At 58.5% G+C, this 17,233-nt stretch overlaps 1 protein-coding gene across 2 annotated transcripts; it reads right to left on the bottom strand.

Moving 5' to 3' along the window:
* Positions 1 to 748: 748 nt before the first annotated feature.
* On the bottom strand, positions 749 to 15,091 carry CCND3 (cyclin D3). Of its 2 annotated transcripts, none has more exons than XM_086476478.1 (5): positions 14,894 to 15,091; positions 12,882 to 13,097; positions 4,907 to 5,066; positions 4,139 to 4,281; positions 749 to 969 (listed from the first exon to the last, which is right to left on the bottom strand). In XM_086476478.1, exons 1-5 carry the CDS (start codon positions 15,089 to 15,091, stop codon positions 808 to 810), a joined length of 879 nt encoding a protein of 292 aa, XP_086332604.1. In that variant the 3' UTR covers positions 749 to 807. The 2 variants fall into 2 exon arrangements, with proteins under 2 accessions (XP_086332604.1, XP_086332605.1); XM_086476479.1 differs by lacking the exon at positions 14,894 to 15,091 and adding an exon at positions 14,020 to 14,035.
* Between the last annotated feature and the right edge of the window lie 2,142 nt (positions 15,092 to 17,233).

The following is a 17,233-nucleotide window of genomic DNA, read 5'->3' as shown; positions in this document are numbered from 1 at the left end:
AGCAGCCTCAGCGGGGCAGCGGGAAGCCAAGGGGATTGCGCCCAAACCTCGCCCAGGAGGCTGCCCCCCCCGCGGCGAGGGCTTCTCCTCTGCTGTTCACGCAGACAGGGAGCGCGTCCCCCAAGCAAGCCGAAACCCCCCAAATCCTAAATCTAACGGCAACGAGAAACAAGCCACGCGTTTCCCCTCCAAGCAGAAGCAGCCACGCCATGCCACCCCCCTCCCCAGGAGCCACAGCAATCTGGCACGAAGCGATTGGGACCAAGGGGCCACCGAGCACCTGCTCCCTCCTCCCGGACGCTCGGTTTTGTCGTGAGCCACGCGGGCCCGCAGCCCCCCAGCCCGGGGAGGGAGGTGGAGGGGGGGTTACAGAGATTTTGGTCACGTAGGCCAGGGTAAGAGGCTCGCTATCCATGATCGACGGCCCGCGTGGGGCTGGAAGTCATCACAGTAAACACCCCCGAGCAGACCAGCCGGGCTACGAGGAACACGAACTGAGAAACATTTTACAACTTCATTTTGGGTCCTGCTCCCCCTCCCCAGCAATTCTTGTGCCCTGCCACCATGAAAACGGTCGCTCCCCCCCCCCCCACCCCGCCCCGGCGCCGCCTGCGGAAGCCGACGAGCAGCGTCGAGCTCCGCCAGCCCGGCCGAGCGCGGATCCTGCCCTTGCGCTCCCAGCGGGCGGCGGGTGGAGGGGGCTGACGGATGGGGAGCAAGGGGAGGGGGGGATGCAGCGACCTTTCGGGGTCCAGGGCGAGGTCCTGCCGCGGCGGGGCTGGGCAGCTCTCGGGAAGGGGAGGCCGGTCACAGGTTGATGTCCGTGACGTCTGTCGGCGTGCCGGTGGGCTGGCTGGCCGGGTAAGCAGCAGTCTTGGCCGCGCTGTATTCCTGTTGGGTTTGGGATGCCTGTTTCAGGCTCTCGGCTAAGGCCGCCTCAATCTGCTCCTGACAGGCTTTCAGGCAGTCCTGAGGGAGAGGGAGAGAGACAAGAGGCCTCAGTTCTCTGCTGCTCAGAGGTGGGAGCCTTATAAATAGCTCTGAGCAGCTGCTGGGCTACGTCTCCGGCCCCTGGAGCATCTGAAAGCACAAGACAAAGAAGCCTTTCTCCAACAAGGGGCATCTCCAGCGTGTCTGTGCTTTAGGTCCCCTCCCCAGGAGAAGCCCCACGCTCTGGTTGTCTTCTCCCCACCTCCCTGCTTGACCGTGGTTTTGAGGACTAGGACGTTGTGCCCATCAGAGCTTCCCAAAGCATCCGGGGGCTCGTGCCTGGATGCAGCACGGGATTTCAGCTACCGCTGACGACCGGGAGGGCAGAGCAGAACAGCTCCGTGGAGGCCGGTATCAACCTCGACGACCCAGACTTCCCAGATCCACAAGCGATGGCCGGCGTGCAGCAGCACGGGGGCACATGGGGACCTTGAAGTCCCACCTGCCTCCCCCAGGCCCTTCGTCCTGGAGCTCCAAGTGACCACCTCTGCAGTCCCCCTCCCGCTGCAGAGAAGCTGCTCTGCATCCTCCCATCCCTGCCCATGTCCGAGCCAGGATGAGGTGAATCCCGGCTGACGCCCACCCCATCACTTTGGGGATCTCCGAGGCAGCTGGACCCGACCCTCCCAGACCCAACAGCCGCTCCGGCCACGTGTTCCCTACACCACCACACGCCGCCGATGCTGGGTTGTTCCGAGAACGGTGCTGCGGCCACGTAGCTTCTCACAGGGCTTTTACTCTCCTGCTCTCCCCCCCGGGGAGCCCCACTTGACTCACCCAGGGAACCCACCGCGGGGGGACACACTGGTCCGACGCACGGGAAGGCACAGGGGACTGCGAGCTGTGGCCTGTCACTTGTAATAAAAGCAAACCCCCTCCCCTCCTCCTGGTTTCTCCCCGCACGAGCTGTAACCAGAGGAGGAAACTCCTCCGCTTCAACGCGACCGTGACGCACCCAGAGCCGCGGGAGGCATCGCCAACGAGCGCACCCCAGCCCTCCGCCGCGTCTCGGCTCTGCGCCGCGGGGTAAGAGGTGGCATTTCGCACCTCGCAGCCGGGGCCGAGCTGGACACCGCGGGGCCACGTGCGCTCGCTGGATATTGTCACACCCCGAAATCTCTTACCAGGAATCCACCGCCAGTTCTTAGAAACTGACAGAGGATGTGGGGAGCGAAAATAGCAACGCCCACCCTCCCCGTCCCCACGCCGCTTCCCGTCAGCGCAGCCTCCAGCCCCGCCGCCTGCCCGCGGCGAGCTCGCAGCAGGGCCTCACGCCACGGCCAACGCTCTCCGCAACCAGGCTCTCCGGTGGCAATTTTGGCAGAGGTGCGAAAAGCCGGCTTGGCCGCAGGCAGCCAAACTCCTCTGCCAGCTGGTGAAGCCTTGGGGGTTCGTGGGGGCTGCCCGGGAGGCAGCTCGGCTTGCCCCCAGCCTGTGTGCCCCCTACTCCGCAGGGCAGCCGTGCTGCGGGGCTCTGGCCTAGACACCCCGTGGGTCTGGTTTTGCCCCACGAGGGACGAGGACTGGTCCAGAGCGGCTCCAAGTTGCACCCGAAGCGCTGCCACAGCCAGCAACAAGCCAGCCTCAGCGCGGCAGCGCAGCTCCCGCTGGCCACGGGGCCAGCACAGCCCCGTGCCATTGTCCCCCTCCGTCCCCGCGGGCTCCCCGCACCTCCAGCACTGCCCAGCTGAGCCTCAGCAGCTGCGGGAAAAGAAGGGGGCTGCTCCTCCAGCGTGGAGCCAAAGGGGAAACTGAGTCACGGCCCAGGGGCACTGTGAGGTTCTGGGAGAAGCATCAGCAACACGAACGCCGTTGAGGCCGGGTGCTTCCCCCAGGAGCCCCGCAACGCTGCGGATGCATCCCCAGGGTTTCCTTCTCCTGCAGGAGCTGCCGGGGTCCTGCCTGGGCCGGGGCTGCTTGTGCAGCACCTCACACCCAGGCAGGCTGCGGGGCAGAATCAACGCCCTCTCCGGGCTGAGGAGGGAGGGTGGCAGAGGTGTGCCGGGCTCCGTTTCGGCTCCCCTCCCTCGGCGGTGCCCTCCCTGCTTCCCACCTGTTCCCTCCACCAGCCCCGACCCCAAGCAGGTTTCAGTCCCTGCCCCATTCACGACAGCAGCTTGAGAGCAGCTGGCTGCACCGATTCTCTCATTAAAAAGGCTCCAGCAAACAAACAAACAACAAAAAAAAAAAAAAAAAAAAAAAAGCAAGCCAGACGAATAGAGCAGGATGCCCTCCTGCCCCATCCCCTCCCTGCCTGGACAAAGCACCAGCACCTCTTCCAACCCCCGGCGCTGCCGTCAGGGGACTGTAACCAACCCCGCGCCCGGCTGCCGGCGTTAGCGCTCGGGGCAGAAGAAAGGATCAAAAGGGGCCCCTGGCAGAAGAAAAGCTCCCGATTACTTTACTGCAGCAGGAGAAACCTGGAAACAGGGACCCTCGCAGCGTCCCCCTTCCCTATCCAAAGGCCGGGGGGCAGGCAGACACCCCCCACCATCCCCACGTCCCCAGCAAAGCCGCTGTGCCAGCACCTTGAAACGCTTCGAGCCCCCGACCCCCTTCCCACCCGGGTCTGGGCACCTGCAACCAGACACCGGGGGGCGGGTTGGCATTAGCAGATGCCGAGCCCGGCTTCTCCTTCTGCCCCATCCCACCCCGTCAACCTGATCCCACCGACACCTGCCCCCGCGCGGGGAACAGACGCTCCCTTTTGTGCTGCTTTTCAAAGGCTCCCGAGCTCGGCCCGCTCTGCACCGGCGGCGCTGGGTGGCCAGGAGCCGGCTGCAGCCGCGGGACTGACGAAGGCTGCTGCCTTGAGAGGTGCTGGCTCACCTCTGTCAGAGTCGGTCCGAAACCCAGCATTGTCTCAACCTTGTCATCAGGAACATGGACTCCTGTCTCGCTGTTGGACTGTAGCAAACCCCTTTGGTGTGGTCACCTTAATTTTGCACCTCGAGATCGCAGCAAACGAACCATCACGAGTCCACGGAGCGGACCGTGACAATCTCTAGGCGCCCCTCAAACCATGGTCAGCATCACTATGAACGGCCCGAGTTCCTCTCCCTCTAAGACAAACCAGCAGCAGAAAGAGGAAGGGTTTCCACCAGATCCAGCAGCAAAACCGCTTTACTCTTCCCCCGTGAACACTCACCACCTCCGTGCCGGTGATGCTGGCCAGCAGCTCGGTGATCGCCTCGCCGGTGAAATCGTTCACGGAGACCGTCAGGCCGTGGATCGCTGCCCCGATACTGCCTGTCGCGATCATGGAGGGGGGGTACATGGCAAAAGTGTAGTCTAGAGTCAGGATGGGGACACAAGGGGCAGAAAGAAGAGCCGTTAGCAAGGGCGTGTGCAGTAAGTTCCTGGGACTGAGATCTCCCTGGAGAGGACCAGGCAGGGGGGTTCTCTCCAGCTTAGCGGGGAGAAATGGGAGTGAAGCAACGGGAAACGGGCCAAGCACCAGAGCAGCAAACTTCCCTGAGCTGTTCCTCTGGGTCTGGCTCACCAGAAGGCCTGAAGAGGAGGTCGCTCTAGTGACTTAGCGCGAGGCCGAGAGAAGCTCAGATTCAACCCTGCCTTTTCCCCGGCCGCCCTCCCGCAGTCACGGCCTGCGCAGCAAGAGGGCTGGCACGGCAGCTTTCCTGCTTCCAGGCACCTTCCTGGCACCTTCCAGGCACCCACTAAGAGCCCCCAGGACTGTGATCCCACTCTGTCAGGGATAAAAACCGTATCACTGAGCAGCAAAACGCTCTGATTTGAGTGGAGTCAGGCATTCAGCTCCCCAGAAAGCCAGGGCATTGGAGACCAGCCCCAGGTTGCCCACCAAGCCTCACTGAAGCCCTGGCTACCCTCATCCGCAGTGGCCAGCCCACCCTCCCCGGCGTCCCGACGGGTGGCTCCAGCGGGAGCAGGCACCCACCTGTGGCACACAGGGCGATAAAGGTCTGTGCGTGTTTCTTCACCAGCTCCATCTTGTCCTTCGGCAGCGGGAGGTGATGGAGGATGTGAGCCAAGAAATCATTCGCTATCACTGAGACCAGGTCCCACTTTAGCTTCTCCAGGACTAGAACCTCCCAATCCTGCCGAGTCAGACAGACAGAGAGACAGACAGCACTGTTATTCAGCGGGGCGAGGCCAGGCCAGGCAGCAACACTCACCAGATGCAGGGGCAGATAAGGCCAGCGCTTGGGGAAGGGACAGCAGAACAGTAGAATCCACAATGGGGAAGAAAAGAGGGAACATCCCTGCTCTGCGACTACGGCACAAATCCAGCCTTGAGCTATTGCAAAGCTGGGAGTAAAGATCAGAAGAGGAAATCATAAATTTGGGTTCTTCTTTCCCAGGGGCAGTTGGATTAACCTTCGACGCTCCTCTGCTTTGCCAGGCTGCTGCACACCCCACAGAGGAAAAACCAGAGCAAGGAGCAGTAGGCACACCGTTCCCGTATTCCTTCCCAGCTCCCAAAAGGAGATGCTGATGTCCAGGCTCCCAGGAGCAATCCAGCTCGGGGCCAACACCGTCACAGCACAGGGAACAGAGCAGCTCACCTCTCTGCGTGCCCCTCGGAGCCGGCCGCCGCGCTGACTCCCTCCTACGGTGGCTCCTCGGCCAGTGACCCGCAGGAGGGAATAGCAGCTCCGCAGCCAGCACAACCCGCTGAAGCAAGGGAAGGTTGGGGAAACACAGCCGAGCTTTCAGGGCTGCATTCAGACAGCCCGAGCTCCTGCACGAGATCTTCGACCCCGCCAGAGCCCCGGGGCTGTGACTAGGTGCTGACGTCTCCAGCCCAGCAAACACTGGGCACGCAGCCCTCCGGAGGAGGTCCCAGGCCGGGCGCTAGAATTTTGGCAGAACCTTCCCTACTCATCACGCCTCTTCTCTGCCAAGAGAGCCTCCAGTCGTGCTCAGCAGAGCAGCCCCAGCAGCTCCTCGGGGGGAAGAGGCACTAAACAGCCACGCTAACGCCCACCTCGCCCACCGCCCTACAAGCAACGGCTCACTGGTGCTTCCCAGTTAAGTGCCAGGTGGCTCCCAACGTCTCCATCCATGACGTGGTGTCCTCTTCACGCATCCAACAGAGGTTTCTGTGGTACCTTCCACGAGCCAGTCTCTGTGCAAGGTGGGGAGCAGACGGTGGGAAGGCCGGGTGCTCCCCCGCAGGTTTCAGCTGGAGCCCGGGCTGCTCCTCTCATCTGCTCAGCCGCTCGCAGGCTCTTCCAGCTCTGGGCATCGGTCCCGACCCCGGCAAGGAAACCAACGGAGCAGCCACAGGCAAGCACCTGGCAGAGTCGTCACCCAGCGAGTCCCAGTCTTACCCAAGCACCCACCCAGCAAGGTAGAGAAGCAGGGGGAGCCCCAAGATTAGAGCCTTAGCGCAGATTGGGGGACCCCTGCATTCCGTTCCCCGCCCTGCCATCAATGCCAAGGTCGACGTGGCTTAGCTAGAGCAGCAGTTGAATCAAATTCAGAGGCCGCACGCGTTACTGGTCTCACTGGGCTGGATGGCTTTGATGTTCTGTCTGGGTATGGCCACGCCACCGACGAAGCAGACTCGGGAGAAGAGAGAGCAGCGTCTTCCCAGGATCGTTTCCCTTCCCACGCCATGGAATGTCACGGGCAGCCCGAGCCTCTCTGCCAGTCCCAACTCCCCCACATCCCCAGCCACAATGAAGATCTCTGGCCCCCAAGTTCTCTCATCCTTTGGATCAGCAGCAGACCTGGCTTTGCCAACGGGGTCCAGGTATGCCAGAAAGGCCACAGAAGATGCCCCCGTGGCCCTCCTCCCTGCTAGCAGGAGGGGGACAGCGGCCCCGCAGATGTGCCGGGAAAGGAAAACACCCTGTGGGAGCTGAAGCCCCGGGTCTGGAAGGACAGAGCTGAACTGGGGTTTGTATCAGGTATCTCCATTTCAGGACCTAGTCCTGCCCAGCAGAACACCTATTCTTTTTCGACTAGTCTAGGATTACAAGGCCAGTGCTGCTCACAGCCGTGCCAAAGGGCTGCCAGAACAGATGGATTTGAAGAAGTGAGATTTTTTTCATAAGGGCAGATCTTAATTTTCTTTTTTTTTTTTTTTTTTCCCAAACCACTCTTTCCCCTTACACAATACCAGTTTTGAGTTGCTTAAATGAACAGCATTGCTCAACCTGCTCCAAATCCCCCATGAGGCCAAACGTGCCGTTTGCCATCTCACAGCCTGCGCTTTTCCGAGCGGAGAGCAGGGCTTCGCTAGAGCACGCTCGCTGCCCTCCCGGACGGATGGCCAGCCTGCCAGCCTCCCCATACTTGTAAGCCAAATCCACAGGATGAAAGCAAGAAGAAACCTAGCACTGAGCTCCAGAGCCTGGGGATCACAGCTCAGGTCACTGAGGGTGCCTGGTTCAACGGGGGGATTGGAACAGAGGGGAGAGGTGAGGCTTGGGTAAAAGAACCACCACCAGGTAGTGCTGGCCCCTGGTTAAACTGCGGCAACACGGCGAGGTGACAGAAGGCAAGAGCTGCTGGAGATGGAGAGCTCTGTGCGTTGTTCCCACCCGTCGCTCAGTGGAACCCACCGAGGGCAGCGGGCTGGGAACGCCGGTGCTCGCTGGTGCATCAGCCCAGGCTCTTGGCAAGGGGCACAGGACCCTGCCCCGACCTTTGGCAGCCACCGCCCCCCCGCCTGCTCGCCAAGCAAACCCAAAAGGGATTGCTGCACCCCAGGGGGGAGCTCCCGAGCGCAGAGGGACAACAGCCCAGCATCATCGCGGCCCTTGCTCTTTGCCCGTCCTCCCAGAGCTGCAAGCCAGCGACTGGGAGTCACTGGAGGCACATGACACCCACAGTGGTGTGGCAGAGAGCCCTGTCCCTGCTGGGACGCATTTCGTCCTAAGGAGAAGGTCCAGGGTGCAGCCCAGCTCAGGCACGAGACTTCACCTGGGCCAAGCAGGCTCCTGCCATACGAGGCGTGATCCGGGACAACAGACTGTCCGTTCGCAACGCACAGAAGCGGCTCTTTTCCAGCTCGTACCCAGGTTCGTCGTCGTCTTAAAACCCTCGTTGTTACAAAAGGCCTGATCTCAAGACGCCAGCTGAAGGCGACAGGCGCCAAGGACTGTCACCAGCTCACAGGATTTAGCTCAGGGAAGCCACTCTCCTGCCAAACCACCCCGCTCCTCGCTTCTCTCCTGCTAACCCTGGGGACTTCCCGCTCTCAGAGCAGCATGTCAGAATCTCTGAATCACTTTATCTGTGGAAGAAGCAGAACAAAAGGCTGAAAGAGATAGGCAAGGAGGTTTGCAACAGCAGCACCACTCGGTATAGCAAACATCCTTTTCCTGGCATTTTGTTTTGCACCTAATTGAATCAGTCTTTGCCTGGCTAATGAAAGAGAGGAAGAAAGTGGAAAATGTTCCTTTGTTTCTCCAGCCTGCGGAGCCCACCCTCCTCGTGGAAGGGCTGCAAGCTGCCAGCGCTGCCTGCTGAGCATCCCATCGCTGGGAACGCATCAGGTCCCCCTTCTGCAAGATCCCCCCAGAGCAGAGCTCCCCCACTCTTGGCCAGCGCGTCTCTAGGGGTGGAAACTGCAAAGCAGCTGAGCTTCCCCTCTGCAAGCTCGCTCCCTTGATCTCTCCTGGCTGCATCCTACAAGAAAGAAAGAAACGAAAGGAAAGGAAGGCAAGCAGCGACCATTTCCCGTTGCCTCCCCTGCTCGCCCAAGGTGATCACAGTCCTGCGGCAGGGAAACAGCCCCAAAGCCCCCGGTTGCTGCCTCTGCGCCCACTCGCCAAGCGAGTCACAAGCAGAGGTGGTTTTACTCGATTTACAGCTCTGCAAACTCCGCCGGAGATGTGACGGTCACACCAGCTTCTCTCCTTTTCATGTAGCGACAGTCACCCCGTGCCTCCAGCTCTACCCTCAGCAACACCCACACACCTGCTGTGCCTACAAGGAGGCTGCGTAAACCTCTCTGGCGAGGCTGCACGGGGAGCAGAGCGCCCAGCTCCCCTCTGCAGCAGCCCCGTCTGCAGGAGAAAAGGAAGTTGCGCTCGATTCCGTCCCTCAGGTCGATAAGGCACCGTTTGACATGATCACAGGCTTGATGAGACACCAGCGCAACGGGAGCGGGCTGCGCCCCGCTGTGCTCGCGAGCTGACTCAAAAAGCGGGTGGAAAGAGCCGCTGATGCGGCTGCTGGCCACCCACCCTCCCCAGCAGCTACAGAAATGAGCAGCCGTGAAAGTCCATTTGCAAACAGGAGATCTGGGGCAAACGTTTGTTTCCGTCCCCTGACCAGGTCTGGATGTCAAGGGGGAAAGGTGGCAACTGCAGAAACGGTCGCATCTATCCCAGCCGTGCAGCAAGCAGGAGGTAGAACAGCAGAACACGAGCACGTCTTCTGGAAAGTCAACTGAACACACCTTTCTAGTCAGCTGTTATCTCTCGTTTTCACTCCTCACGGCCTGCTGTCACGGCTGCTCCCTTCATTATCCACCTCGTGGCACGATCCTGCTTACAGTCTTTGCTAGGGAATACCTGGCAGTTTACAAAACTGACCTTAGGGCAAAGATTTCAGAGGCAAGACAGCGTATTAGGGGCAAACCAGGCAGAAGGTGGTGACCTACAACTGCACTCCCCAACGTTCAAGCAGCTGAACACCCTCTCGCACAGGCCAGAAAAGCCTTTATTAAAAAAAAAAAAAAGGTGGGTTAGGTAACACCCTTGACGGAAATCCAACTTCCTCCAAATGGACAAGTCCCTCGTTGCCTCATTTCCTTCTCCCTAGAATAACTTCATCAAGATTTTGTTTCAAATGTGTCTGTTCTAAACCGCTGAGCTGGTGCCAAGCATCCCAGCAAAAGAAGGAAGCAAACCTACTGGGAAAGCCAGCCAGCTTCCTCCGAAAGGCCGGGGAGGACACACGGGGAGCTGCAATGGCACAGCTCCACGAGAAGAGGCCGGGACGCACCATTGTCCAAACCTTGATGAAGAAGCTCCCCTTCCCCTCCCCACCCTCGTCCACTGCAGGATTGTGAAAGAGCAGTAACATCACCACGATTAGCACAGCGGAGGAAAACAGCAGCTCGCCCTGGTTTTGTAATCAGGCTGTTAACTCTTGTCAGGTCCCAAAGCACAGACAAATCCTTTGCCTATCTTCAGATGTTGCCTCCGCTCCCTCTTGATGGTGGAGAGCAACGGGAGACGACAGGATCTGCTCCAAACAGGGCTGAGCAAGTGGCGGGCAGGGAAAGATGACCACCAGATCGTGGGCTGCAGAGCATCTCCTGCCCAGACATCTGCAGGTGCCTCAGCACCTCTCCTTACGGGCCGTGGCTGGTTTGTGGTGCCTTCTGCTCAACCCTTTGGTTAGCAAACCCCTGCGCTGCCGAGTGCTCACGGCCATCCCCTTGGGAGAGAGGAAAGGGATCCTATTTGCCTGGAAAAGCTATCTTCAGCTATCCCAAGAAACAACTTTTGTCCCCCAAAATGAAGCTATTCTTGTCCACCTTGACAGCATATCGATCCCAGAGCACAACGATGGAAGAGAGCCGTGCCAACCGCCTGGCTGTGCCTCCTGTTGCACTGAGGGCAGGATCCCAATGGGAAAAAAAATAGAGGGAAGAAGAACTCCAGGAGCGAGACCTGCACAATCAGAAGTGAGCAACAGGCGGCAGACAGCGCTTTTCCTCCGTCATCTCCACCCCAGCACTGCCTGGAGGAGGGAGAAGATGAACACTGTGGCACTGCTTAGCCACAGCTTCCTGCTGACAAACCTCTGGGGGGAAGAAATAAAAAAAAAGACTCTGAGTGAGGAGGCACTGGCATCCGAGAGAGCGAAGGAAAGCCTCCAGGGATGTCGCACCCGCTCTGCCCACTACCCACCTGCACATCTCCTAACTGTTCTCCTCTGGAAGGAGCCTGCTACAAACACAGCTCAAGATCCAACTGAAAAAAGCCAATTCTCACCAAGAACAAATCAACAAATAAATCAGAATGAAATACAACCGGGATCCGTGGGCGACAGGCACAAGGTGCCCACCAAGTCTGATTCCTTACAGCCCAAGTTTCACGTTGCAGAAACCACTAGAATTTGCTGTGGCGACCTCCCCTAGTCTGCAGGGATGATGACAGGACTCCCTGCAGAGCCTGGGTCACGGAGGCAGACGGAGGCGAAGCACGGCAGTAAGTTCACCTTCCTGCAACCCACAGCCCTGTTGGACAGAGAGCTTAAACATCCCTCTGAAGGGACAGAAACCCGACGCTGGCCCACAACATGCATTTTGATCAGCTTCACGCTCCCGAGGGCACGGAGAGCGCTGCCCAAGCTTTGAAACACAGCCTGCTTACCTACGAGAAGACTGTTTGGCACCTTCTGCTCAGCTCGTTGCCTCTGCAACAGAGGCAAGGTTTGCTGGCCCAGCAGAACAGCGAATGCAAACCAACTCCCGTTCCCCCCCCCACCCTTTTCTTCCAGCCGAACGTTAACCCCCTCATCATCACACGGCCAACAGAAACCCTCCCGTTACAGGCTGGGATCAGCTTCACGCGACGGATCCCAGTCCTGGGAAGGTATCTCCACGCAGAATCCATCACCGGGTGAGAAGGTGCCCTCGAGGACGAGGCTTCACCGCCACGGCAGGAGAGAGGCTTCACACAGAGAGCTTTTCGTGCCAGCCCGCCCCAGCAGGATGCTGCAGCACCACCACAGCCCAACATCCAGAGAAGCAACGAGCACTTGTGTTTCCTCTGTGCATCCCCATCCCTCACCACTATTCACCCGAACGATCCACATGGGTTTTTTTCCCCCCGTGAGCGCTACTTAAGGTAACAACCACCCACAAATGACCACAGGGAGAGAGGTATGGGGGTGAGGGGATTTTCCCAGCCTTCACTGGCACTTGGGAAAAACCACGTTCATGTTATAGAGTTCCCCGGTTACCAGAACTGCCTTCCGATTCACACCTGAAAGTTTTGTGGGTTCACTCCCCACCCTGGGGACAAATCACACTCAGATCACCTCACCCACTCCAGCCCCCGAAACAATAAGATATTTAATAAGGCGATGACTAACCCCGAGAAATTCTCATAGACAAACCGTCTCCAGGGATGTTTGTTACTCGAAACGAGGTGGCCGTTTCCTCCCGAGGGCTCTGACCTACCAGCACGGAAGGCCCCCAAGAAAAGGGGTTCTCCAATTCCCTCTCCCATCGGCAAAGCTGAACTCAAGAGGTTGGGATCTTCGCTTTGAACTTCTATCAGACATGGAACGCTTTGCCTTTAAAGCCTCCACAGGCGTGAGCACACAATGGGAGAGGCAAAGCAGCCCTGATTTGACTCAAGGGTGCGGAGCAGGACCTGGGCAGCAGCAAGGTCCCGCTCGCTTCCCTCCCCAGCTGGATCCCAGGTCAGAAGAGCTCCCACCCGTTTTGCTGGTTAACTCTCCACTTAAAACGTCGTTTTTTTCCTGCGGGTGGGGAAACGCATCTCCCACGTCACGCCCCTCTGCAGCCGGGGCAAGTCAAAGCCTCGTGCCCCAGCGACAGCCCCCGCCTCGTGCCCCGCTGGCGGCGCCGACGGGAGCCTTTGTTCTCCAGAGCTGTCACTCGAGAGCGAACCAGCGCGGCAGCTCCGTGCTGGCGACGAGGACCTTAAGGCACCAGGGACTTCCTCTATAACCTGGAGGTGACAACGCCACTTCCCACAACAGGGAGGATGGAAAGGTCTCCGCCAACTGCCATCGCACCCGGTGGGGCGAGGAGGAGAGCAGGTTGGTTGGGGAATGCAGAGGAAGGTGAAGAAATGGGAGAACGAGAACAGAAGGAGCCACGGAGGCAGGTATGCTGCCAAGTAGCGGGATGCAGGAGATAAGAGAGCTGGGGAGGAGGTAGAGGGCTCTTTTGAGATAGGGATGGTTACCAGGAGCTGCTGAGGCGTGATGGAGTTGTCTGTGTAAATGCAGAGTTTCTCCACGGTCAGGGGCATGGTTTCTCGCAGCTTGGAAGCCAGGAGCATGCAGACTGCTCCCAGAAGCTGCAAGTGGTTTTTCCGCATGCAGACTGACGACAGGTAGCGATCGACGTAATTCATGGCCAGGGGGAAGACCTCCTCTTCGCACTTCTGCTCCTCGCACACCTGACAAAACCCGATTACAGACATACAAAAAATAAAAGGAAGTTTTAATCAGCACAGGACTCCCCAGATCCTGCCTGCACCACAGCTTCAAAGCTTCTGGTCGTGGTGGTGTTTCATATTTATCTGCAGGGTTTTGAAGGCACCTCGGTGCTAAGGAGCAAAGGAGCTACAGGCGTTAAGCCTGCGACTTCGGTGGGATGAACCAGCAACAAGTCTGGCCAATGCCTTGAGACGTCATCTTCCTGGGGAAAGCTGCAGAACTTACTTGAGCACTTTTTCTAGCTATACCTAAGTTAAGACTAAAATTGCTTCATCTGGCCCCTTTTTTAATGCCCCCTGTTGGGAACATCTCCAGCCAGCTCTATGGCAAAGCTGACACGTTCTGCTCTGTGGGGACTGGGGACCACTGGAGAAAACGAGCAATATCTCCAGCTGGAGACCTAACAGGGCAGGATCCACAGTCACTTCCACCTTAAGTGGTCCAGAGACACAAGAAGAATCAATGGCAGAGCCTGAAAGTCCTCCTCCTCCTCCCTCAGCCACGCTTGTACCACAGCCACAAACAGAACCCAGGAGCTCTGAATTTCATTCCTCTGCTCTTATCTCTTAACCAGTATCAAAACACTGGTCATATTTTAACTTCCTTCTTTCAGCACAACCATAAAAATATTGAGGTTTCTCCTCATGCAGCAGCAACCACCACCATTCTCCTTCCAGCAGCGACTGCCATAGCGCCGGGGACACGGACGGTCACGACAACTGCCAAGTGCCATCCGCTTCTTGCCTGCCTTTAGGGCTTCACAGGAAGGGGCTCCAAGGCAGCATTTATCTAACTACCCTTCTCAGAAAGGGAATTGCAGAAACATAATGATAGCAGCAGGGAAAAAAAAAAAAACAACAACAAAACCAACAACCCCAAAACCTTTAAAAAGCAGCTTGTTCATTATTTCTTTTGACAGAAGCAGGCAGCTTCTTGCAACAGCGGCCGGGGTGGAGAGCAGGCAGGCTGGATCCCAGTGTCATTTGTCCTTTGCAGAATCTGTTTGGTTTTTTTTTTCTTTCTTTCTCTACTGAGGCTGTTCACTCTGACCATCTCCTGAAGAGGCCCATGAGACTTCCCCCACTGAACTGTATCCCGCAGGGAGCTGCATTCATTTTTAATTTAAGGAAGTAAATGGTAGCGGTATTATTTCCCCCCTTTAACCAGGCGTTTTCAGCCCCATTCAGGAAACGCAAGCCTCTAGTCCGCCGGGTGCACAGCTGAGCTCTCTGCCCAGAAGCTCTGGGGAGCAGGGGGCAAACCGGGGGTCCGACAGCAGCGTGGCAGCACGCCCCCGAGGTGGGGTGAGCACAGGCCGGGGGTTCGGGGAGGGTCTGCTCTCCTCCTGCATGGGGCAACCGCCTCTTCTAGCGCAGCCAGCGCTCGCAGAGGTATTGCTCCGCTGCAGGCTGCCTTCCTCACCCGCCTCCGACCCTCCATGTGCAGCCCCCTTCCTCTCCACCGGCAGGACCTCCCCCCACGCCGCAGCCCTGACCTCCGGCGCATTCCAAACCCTGGGACTTCAGGGCTTCCCTTTGCACGAGGCGACTCCCCTGAACCCCGGCAGCAAACAGGGGGTTTGGTGCTTCTGCCCTGCGCTTCCCCTCGCCTCCAGCTCCCTCCTGCTGGAGCAGGAAGGCGCACGCCGCTTGCAAGCGCGGACGGCGGGCACGGAAAAACGCGGGTGGCCGGGCAGGGAACCGGAGCTGCAGCGGAGGGAGAGGAGGCAGCGGGGGTGAGGGGGGGTGTCCCGTACCTCCAGCATCCAGAAAGCCAGCATTTTCCGCATGTAGGGCTTGATCTCCCGCTGCACGCACTGGAAATAGGAGGCGCGGGGGGTGTAACGCTCCTCCTGGCTCAGCAGGTTTTGCAGCACCCGCCGGTCCCCCAGGAGATGCGGGTCGCGCCCGGCGCGGGGCACCCGGGGGACGGCTTCCACGCACAGCAGCTCCATGGGCACGGGCGGGCAGGAGTGCGGGCAGGAGTGCGGGCAGGAGGGCAGGCAGCCACCCCGCCGGCTCGGCTGCAGCCGCCGCGGGACGCCGGGAACTGGCCGCGCTCCCAGGGGGCGGGGCCGCCACCCACCCTGGGGCGACCCGCCAAACCCGGGCGCCCGAGGGGCGGGGTTACCACCGCTTCCCACCAATCCCGCTGACCCACCGGTAGCGACGCGCTGAAACCGGGCGGTGACCACGCCCCCCACCCCCACGGAGGGCGGGGCGAGAGGCGCGCCGGCGGGATGACAGCACGTGGGGCGGCCGCGGGGCGCTGCTGCCATGTTGGGGGGGGGGGGGGGGGGGGGAGCCGGGACCGGCCGCCCCCCCGGGGCTCGCCCCGTCCCTCCGCTGCGGCACCAGCGACCGCACGTTTCCCCCGGCGCCCCCTTGGTTTCCAGGGGCCGCTCCCCGGGGCGGTGTCGAGCTCCCTGCAGGCCAGCCAGGCTGCGGAGGGACAGGCCCCGAGTGTGCAGGGAGACCTCTGTCACCCCCTTCTTTACGCATTTCTAAGAGTGATTTTTGCACTATTTAATCCCATCCTTTTTTTTTTTTTTTTTTTTCCCTGGCGGGTGGGTGTGTGTGTCCGACCGAAGTCCTTCAAGGCTATGAAAATAATCAGCTGTGCACACACTCGGAGCCAGCCCGTACTGAGCCTGCTGTCTTCCAGGAGTCACCCTCCTGTCACCACTGGTGCAGCTCCGTGGGAGATAGCAACCCCCATGTCTGCAGAGATAAGGGCTTGTCAGGCTTGGCTGGTTTTTCAGAATAATTAACAATTGTTTGGAAATACCTTTGCAAATTGCACACCCGATGGCTACTTACTCCAGGAATTTTAAAGTCTTCTGAATGAATTTGCACTGTGACTTCCCCAGGGTTCAGATTTGCTCTGCACTGGTCTGGTTCTAGCAGACCCAGCAGCAATCTGGTATGGGAAGTCGGAAGACAATGGGCTGTAATTCTGGCCACTTTGCCCTCTGGTATTTGCCACTGGCTACAAAACCTGCAACGCCTTGACTTTGCTAGTGCCAAGGGGAAGGGTCACAGTAAAATGCACGACAGATTCTCTCATTGGAAGGGGAAGGGATTGCCTTCAAGCTCCCAAATTCAAAGCTCCTCATTGAGTTAGCAGGATTAGCTCAGGAGGCCCATTTTTAACAAAAGTTCCCAATACTGGCTGCGAAGGCGCCGTGCCCACAGGGGACGACCTGCCTGTATGAGCCTCTTCACCCCTGGGATGGTGCCGCAACGTGGCCTTTGCGGCAGCAGTTGAACCAAATGCTTATCATCACAAACGTGAGAGGTGGGAAATACATTCCAGACCACCAGCACCTCCTGCTCTGCCAGGTGACATCAGCCGGTTCTGCCCAGTGCTGCCCGCCTCACCCTCTGAAATGAAAGCACTTCATGGCACGGGGCCGCAGATTCCACTTCCCAGTGCGGTATGGCTGGGCTGAGAGCGTGATACAGGGAACGGGACAGAAAAAAGCCCAAATTCAACTCCTAACAATAATCCCTATCTGCAGTCCTGGGGAGAAAGCTGCTCCTGTTCAGAAGGGAAGGAAGCAATGGAATTGGTAGAAATCAAGGACTTTTGGGATGCAGTGTCATACGAAGGGGGCTCAGCTGGAACACCTCTGACCAGTTCTGCTGGAGTATCCCGCAGTATATGCACTTGTATGTATCCTTAGGCTACGGAACAAAGAACCAGAGGAGCAGAGTGATTTGCCACAATAGCTACCCCCGCCCCCAAGTCACTTGTACATGTGCCATTTTGACACATTTAGCACTTTTTTTGTATTTTCAGTCATCTAAAGAGAGTCTGTTAATGAAGAACAAACATCCGAAGTTAATAAGCATAAGTAAAACAAGACTGAAGTCTTTGTTCTCCCTGCTCAGGATTTTTTGTTGTTGTTGTTGTTGAAAATGAAAAACATCTTTTTGATCAGAGGTTTAGAGGTTCAAAACACGACTCATGACGGTGAACACAAAGGTCGCATACATAACGTACATTTCACACGCTGGAATCCCATTTCGACACTTGTACAGATGGCTTTAATTTTCTGCAAGGTACACGATACATTGCAGATTTTTAATGATGC

This window comes from Leptosomus discolor, chromosome 21 (assembly GCF_034619465.1).
Source record: "Leptosomus discolor isolate bLepDis1 chromosome 21, bLepDis1.hap2, whole genome shotgun sequence".
NCBI lineage: Eukaryota > Metazoa > Chordata > Aves > Leptosomiformes > Leptosomidae > Leptosomus > Leptosomus discolor.
Note: the sequence above shows the minus strand (reverse complement) of the source record. Positions and strands in the feature narration are given on the sequence as shown.

Coding starts and splice junctions, on each gene's coding strand:
- CCND3 (XM_086476478.1), bottom strand. CDS start 15,091: ATGGAGCTGCTGTGCGTGGAAGCCGTCCCCCGGGTGCCCCGCGCCGGG. Junction 5,067..12,881: donor TCACGCCTCAGCAGCTCCTG/GTAACCATCCCT, acceptor CTGACTCGGCAG/GATTGGGAGGTTCTAGTCCT. Junction 4,282..4,906: donor TATCGCCCTGTGTGCCACAG/GTGGGTGCCTGC, acceptor TCCTGACTCTAG/ACTACACTTTTGCCATGTAC.